This window comes from Pygocentrus nattereri, chromosome 9, assembly GCF_015220715.1.
Source record: "Pygocentrus nattereri isolate fPygNat1 chromosome 9, fPygNat1.pri, whole genome shotgun sequence".
Taxonomy (NCBI): Eukaryota; Metazoa; Chordata; class Actinopteri; order Characiformes; family Serrasalmidae; genus Pygocentrus; species Pygocentrus nattereri.
The window spans coordinates 39396653-39404050 of NC_051219.1; the positions used below are offsets into that span (position 1 = coordinate 39396653).

At 40.5% G+C, this 7398-nt stretch overlaps 1 protein-coding gene across 1 annotated transcript in view; it reads left to right on the top strand.

The window, feature by feature from the left end:
• The window catches only part of LOC108436343 (cation channel sperm-associated protein 2-like), a 29834-nt gene extending 23180 nt beyond the window's left edge, over positions 1 to 6654 (top strand). The window contains 6 exon segments of the mRNA XM_037541597.1: positions 4569 to 4701; positions 5081 to 5322; positions 5325 to 5776; positions 5778 to 6100; positions 6226 to 6311; positions 6519 to 6654. Of these exon segments, the coding sequence (XP_037397494.1) occupies positions 5112 to 5322; positions 5325 to 5776; positions 5778 to 6100; positions 6226 to 6241 (1002 nt within the window). The 5' untranslated portion in view covers positions 4569 to 4701; positions 5081 to 5111 and the 3' untranslated portion in view covers positions 6242 to 6311; positions 6519 to 6654.
• Positions 6655 to 7398: the final 744 nt, after the last annotated feature.

Consider the following 7398-nt stretch of genomic DNA (forward strand, 5'->3'; position numbering starts at 1 on the left):
TGGCTATTTCATGAAGGCCAGGGAGAATTGACGGCGTGTGGTGAGTGATATTATGTGAGTGCTTTTTTCCATCTACATTTGGAGAAATTAGATTAATCAGCGTTCAAAGCTGGATGCTCTGAGGGGAATTCCAAAATAAGAAGAGAAAAATAATTCAATACTGCGCTCCACCTCCAAACAGATGAGGTTACGAATATGTCTGAGAAGGTTCAAATTTGGTGGCTGTTGAATATGGTAAGTGTAGAAAGCTTACTCAGAAAAAAGGCAAGATCCAATCATTTGTCCAGAACTCACTGATTCATTCAAGATTCGCTGATTCCAAACCAGTGATTCATTCATCCATGAAAAAAAATGATCACAATTGGTTCTTTGAGTGATGCCATAGAACAGAGGTCACTAATATCCATACTAATAGGCGGACCTTGGTCCAAGTCCCAGACGCTGTCCAATGCAGACCTGGACCTATAACTGATAAACTATGGAGAATTATATCATTTCTATGGGGTGGTCAAATTTTAATCGGCATAACTTTTCTAACCTTTACGGTGCCACTTTAGTGGCCTGGGAAACTCACAGGCCAATCGCGTGCGATGTAAATATCACATGTCACGCTACTCAGCCAATCAGATCTGTGCATTATGATGAGCACTGAGACTCGAGTAAGTGACGTGCACACAGGGGAGGGACGAGGTGAGAAACAGCAGTCGGAGAAGAAAGTGAGTCAGAGGGAGGTTATTTCACATGTCGTGATCTAAAAAAAGAAAACTGCCAATAAATGTTGAAAAATGACTGAATTGTACTTTATTTGATTTGACATTCAGTTGTTGACTGCATAATATGTTGATATATAACTACTGGGTTACTTCAGTAAACAGTATATGGCACTGAATCATGATGCAAGTTAGACATTATGATGTTCCAAATTTAACTGTTCCTAGAACTTTTATATCATGTGGAGGTTCTTTCAACTTTAAAAAGATTTTTTTCACTTAATCTTATTTCCAAAAATGGTTCCATAAACAACCATCCATTTAAAGGATCTTTAGGGAACCAAAAAGGGGTTCTTCTACATTCTCAGAAATAAAGGTACTAAACTGACACTTGTCACTGTGGTGGTACCTTCAAGTGTACATCTCAGTCCCTTTAGTATAACTTAACATAACTATACCACAATTGTATTGCCTCCACACACCCCGTCTCATTATTACATTAAGTTATGAAAATGTACAAATGCATTCTTTTTATCTTTTCACACCACATTACGGCATTTTCTTTCATTCTGAAAGCTTGTCAGAGGTGCGTGGGTCTAGGTATTTGTAATAAGCTATGAGTGGTCATTCAATTTTTAAGATTTTGTGAAAGGTGTGCTATGACTGATTTGAAAGTTCATTTTCTTTCAGAAATGATGAAAAATCTTAACTTTAATTCCCAATGTCTTGCAGGAAGTAGCAGAGAAAAGGGAGGATATTTTGAAATGTAGTGGGGTGTAAGTGAAAGACTCAAAAAAGAAAAATACTTTAATTTTTTAAAGAGTACTTAAGCAGAGTAACGCAACATTTGTGCTTTATCACTGTCCGCCACTGACTGAAACAGAACCAAAACAATTTAAAATCACAGACTTTGTTTAGTTATGGTCTGTAATGCCATGTGCCACCATGGGTCTGTCATAGGCTAATGCCACATAACTCATGGCCAGCATTATGCTGGGTGCATTGAAATGGACATATACACCATTTAAGAATTCAGGGCACAATTACACCACTTGTACCATGTTAACCAGAAATTTACCTGCACAAAACCTTTATTTCTAACAGTGCATGGCACCATTTAATAAAGTGTTTCTAGCACACCTTTGATGACGCATGCAAAATTCAGTTTTGTCAATAAACTCTCAACACAACTGAAGGTCAGTGGTAAATCTGAGACTTCTATGCAAGTAATCTTGGAACTTGCACAAGAATGTTTCCCAGGTTTTCATGAGCTACTAATTCCAACTTTGCTCTTTGAAAACCTTCACTTACACAAGCATATCACTGATATCGGATGAAAACCTTGTATTTCCTTTTTTATTTTTTGGCGTAAATTGAAAATGCTTGTTGCCCTTTCCTTCCCTTTTTTGTAAATTTCATGGTGAATTGGCCAAAAGAAATGACCCAAAACGGCTTGGAAAAAAATTCTGGTTCCACTGACTTACATTAAAAATAAAGTCTCTTTTTTCCTTCTCCTGTAAAGTCGTCATTTTGGAGATACGATGTTTTCTTCTGACAACAGCATTCATCAGTAAATGCTTAACCATCTGGAAATCGCTCCTCTACCAAATGGTGATACTTGTGCCATATTTTGTGGTAAACAAAACCCTTATTTGGTGCACCCGACAATGTGTGTCAGGCAGAACAGTGTATCTTATCTTACTAAGCTAAGCTAAGCTAAGCTAAGATAAGATAAGATAAGATAAGATAAGATAATCCTTTATTAGTCCCACAGCAGGGAAATTCACAGGGGAAATTACAAAGCATGAATGCTTTTTAAAACATAACTAAAAGGTTAGCTTTGAATTTCAGGACTGCAGAATAAAACCTTTCCCTTGAAGGACAATGGCCTTTTTTTATTATCAGCAACGTCAGCTAAATGGTAAATGAAAAATGTTAGGCCCATTGTCCTCAGTTTGCAGTGCAGTTTACTAGGAGACCAAAATGTACAATAAAATGTAAACATCATTCCCAGATGTTTGAATACATATCATTAGACTCTTTAAACAACTGCCTGCCCAGGGCGACCATGTGACATACTAGATGTTTGAATAAAGAAAGGATTTTCATGAGCTTCCAGTTTTATACAGTGTTCTGCTCGGTTTTGCTTTTACAGCTCTTCACAAACCTGATTCAGCTCAAAAAGGATTAGCTTGAACATGAAACTGTGCAGGACAGGTGGAGCCTACAGGATTGGAGGTAGAAAACACTCTGAAGCTCCATTTTGCAGTTTGATTTATTGCCAACACTGACAACCTGAAATTCCAATGTATGGAATTCCAGTATGACCTGGATTCATAGACCCACCACTGTGGTTTCAGCCCTCTTTGTTCAGGGACTTCTGTCATTTATTTTTTATTATACAACAGTTAGTTCTGGTCATGGAAGCTGGTTGAGAAGCGTTCTGACAAGGCGATATTTCATCATAATATTACAGGTTTTTCACAAACACTGTATCACTCAGTTACAGTTCGACAGCTGTAAGAGACGCTCCAGCCATTTGAACGGTTTTACTTCTTCCTTTGCCACAAACAGAAAATGGACACTTTTAAGATCACATTTGACCAACAACCGAGTTGGTCAGGCTCTGAAGATGAGATGACACTAAACTCCCAAACTGTATTCACCACTGAGCAGCTTTTCAGTTGGCAGCTGTGACAGAACAACAGCTGAACAACCTGGAATCAGCCAGAAATGAACCCAATACCATTCACCAAACATGTAGTCTGATCTTCCGAGTCTGACCAAATCAGACTGAGCTGCTGCAATAAAATAAAAAAAAAAACCTGCTCAGTGGTGATGACAGTTGAGGAATTTAGTGGAAAGAGCTGGAGAACGAACTGCTGGCTGTGCAGCGAGTGGGTGGAGCACGTTATTCTGACGGAGCCATGAGCTGCTTCACAGGGAACTATAATCTGGCGGAGGGAACTGTGAACATTAACACATATTAAATGACATGTTCACAGCCTAATTTATTAATTTCTTACTTTATTTATTTAACTGTTGCATAAATGCAATAGAACACTTGAGGTAGTGTGTTATTGCTATAACATCATGGCTGTGATGATCTATGGCGTCCAAATCACAGCTGTGATGTTATTTTGCGATAACATACTTCATCTCATGTTCTACTCCTTAAGTAAACCACAGCCAAATAGGTTATGATGAAAAGCAAGGCAGGGATTCAAATAAGGATTCATTGGCATGAGCTAAATGGCTCTCAAGTGCACAAGCAGTTGATCATAACACAATCACAGAGCAGACTTTTCCCATAAACCCATCAAACATAGAACGCACATCTTGTAAAAGTGCAGAATTAACTAAAGGCCATTGAATCTAGTTAATTGAGTTAATCAAATGAATCTGATGAACACTCTTGAAAATAAATGTGTGGAGAACGTTTTTTGGAGCAGTGCCACAGAAGAACCTATTTTGGTTTCAATGGATGTTTCCATAAAGAAACAGAGATAAAAGAACCTCCACAACATGGCAAGATGGCCCTATGTCACAGTGTTAACTAACCAAAACCCAACATCTGCTAAACATCACAGCATTAAAGCCCTTCTAATGTGGGATACAGACAACATTAGACCTGGGTATTTTGTGGGATGTCAGTTGTGGTGTTGGGTAAACAAAATCCAATGTCTGTCAAAATGTCTCATCACAACTTCATACGCACTGCTGTTCGAAAACAACACATTTATACAAACATAAATATGCTTAAAATATGTCATACCAAGAAATTGTGACATTACAGCTCTTTAATAAATTTGTCTAAAGTATCTTCCTGTTGTTTGACACACGCACACACAAGCACAGGATACGGATTTTGGGCGACAGCACTGCAGAACGACAGAGCGGCCTGTTTTGACTGATTGGTCACTCCAAATTCACAAGGCAAAATAGTTGCAGGTGATTGGGTGAGGAGACGGAGGAGACGGAGACAAACTGGGTAAGTATTAAGTGATTATAATTGATTTGGGTTGTACAGCAATGCACGCTTGACTGAAGTTCAGTCGAGCTAATAAGCTGCAAGGTTAAACTGGTTAACCTGAAGAAGCTAGGTTTCTGTTAGCAGCTAATTCTAGCCAGAGCTGGTTTATGAGGAGCCTGGCCACTTCCTATTCTCCTCGTTATATAAAAAAAACAGGACTACTAAACAGCAGAGGGCGCCCAATGCATGGGAGTAAATGCAGCTCAACAGCTTTCTGATGTCAAATTGAAATCCCGTGCCTGCTGGGCGATTAAGTGTCCAGTTTGTGGAAGTACAAGGTAGGTGTTTCTAATAAAGTGGCCAGATGTATATGTTTATACATCTTTGCTCTCCTCAGGAATCTCTCCTCAGAGATCTCTTTTTCCATCATGCTGAATACTATGTTGCTTGGGGTCCAGGCAGAGACCTCCAACAAACCTGACTTGTCTTTGGCTAATAAGGTGCTCAACGGCATTAACTGGGTTGTGGTAGCCGTCTTCTACCTGGAGATCGCGCTGAAATGGATGGTGGACTTCTGGCTGTTTTGGAGAAACGCATGGAACATCTTTGATTTCATCCTCACCTTTCTGAGAACATGTCCTTCAGCAGCACTAACACGAAAGCCACTGGAGTAGTAAAGGTTCTCTGCACCTTTCGAGTCCTTCGTGCACTGAAGATCACAGCCAAATTCAGGCAGGTTAGACTGTTGGCCCTGTTGGCCATAACAAGATCTGTTAAGGATCTGGTACCTGTCTTTCTGCTTCTGTTAATACCGATGTACATCTTCGCTGTGACGGGCATTCCACTGTTTAAAGAACAAACTCAGTATGACGCTGAGAACCTCACCTACGGCAAAAGTTTCGAAGGCATAAGCAACTCTTTCAGCACCGTCTTCAGATTGCTCACCATCGATCACTGGTACTCCCTGCTGGAGGATGGATGGAACGTCCCAGATCTGAACAAAGTCGCCTGCGGTGCCTTCGTGATCAGCTGGATCATCGTTGGTTCCTTCATTTTCTGCCATCTTTTTGTGGGCTTCATGGTGAGCAACTTTGGAGTTCACCAGGAGTGACTTTGTGAAAGAGGTTCAGTCGATTGAGAAACATCAGAAAGCAGATTTGTTTAAGGCTGAAATTCTAAACAAGACAATGAGCCAAACAAGCATCCAGGTGGAGACTTCAGCATCCACCACTCTTTGCTCCCCAGACCAGACAGATGTTGACTGGGAGACCAAAGTGATGCAGTATTTAGACGCAATCAAGGAGCAGGAAGAGGACGAGCAGGAGGTGGTCTGGCCCAGGGACACCCTCTTCAGACACTATGAGCAGATGGAGGAGCTACAGTGCAACCTGGAGGAGAAGACGCTGCATCATCTAAAGTTAGTCCTGGGTGAATTGTGGGAATTGTAGTGCAGTTGTAGTTTATAGTGTAGATGTTTAGAGGTGGGAATGCTAAGGTGTTAGAAATAAAGGTCTCTAATCGCTGTTTTCCTCTGTCTTCCAGTTCAGGCACTGCTTAACCTTAGTGACATGTAGTGCCCTAAGGAGCCTGACGTGTCCCTCCAGCTGAAGCTACAGGGCAGCCAAAAGGTGAGGACACAGTTGCAGTGCACACTAGTCTAAGCCCCATCTTAACTGAGGCTGGAACACCCCAACACAGATTACAGTGGTGATGATGCACCTTTGGCTTACCATCAACCAATAAAATATGCATATGCAACATCAACAGCTATATTTATATTTATAGCTATATTTAACTCTCTTTTCTCTCTGCTGGCTTTTTGCTCCCCTCTACAGGATAGCCATGACATCACCCAGCTCCCAGAGGTCGAGCAGGTGGTCTTGCCCAGGGACACCCTCTTCAGGTACTTTGAGCTGATGGAGGAGCTACAGCGCAACCTGGAGGAGAAGAAGAGGCTGCATCATCTAAAAAGTAAGTCCTGGGTGAACTGTGGGAATTGTAGTGCAGTTGTAGTTTATAGCATAGATGTTTAGAGGTGGGATGCTAAAGTGTTAGAAATAAGTGGGCAGTGAGGGGTTCACGCTCTTTATCACGCAGGTTGACAGTGAGCTCTAACCAGAGTCTTTACGATGTCTGCAGATCCTGCTGATGCACCTGGCAATGAACAAGAGGAGTCGGCAGAGGAGGGGATGAAGAGTTTAACCTGCTGCGGAAGTCTTTCCAAAAAGGTTCTAAATAGAACCATCTTCTTTAATAAAGAGCCCATAAAGAACCATCTATTTCAAGTGTGTCATTTTTAAACTGAACCAGGTTGAATTTCGACTTACTGTCATGTGCTGTACTGGTGAATAAATATCTGATTAAAATGTTAATGCGTGTAAAATTGCTTTATGTTTACAAATATACGTTCCTGAGGTAAAGACCTCCGGCAATAAAGGGTAAGTACAGTGAAAAGTTAGGTAAATGTAACATTTTGCATGTTTTAACATATTTTGATGATTACGGTCCAGAATTAAGTAAATTTTTCTAAAGTCTTACACCAATGTGACCTCGGCCTTAAATACAGACATAAAATTAGTGAGGTATGGAAACCAAAAACCATTTAACCTTCAGTATAGCACACAGTATAGAATAGTGCACGACAGAAAGACTAAAATTCATCCTCTGACTTAGACAGTCAGTAAGTAATTTAGCGAAAAATGTTCTTCAGGTTGC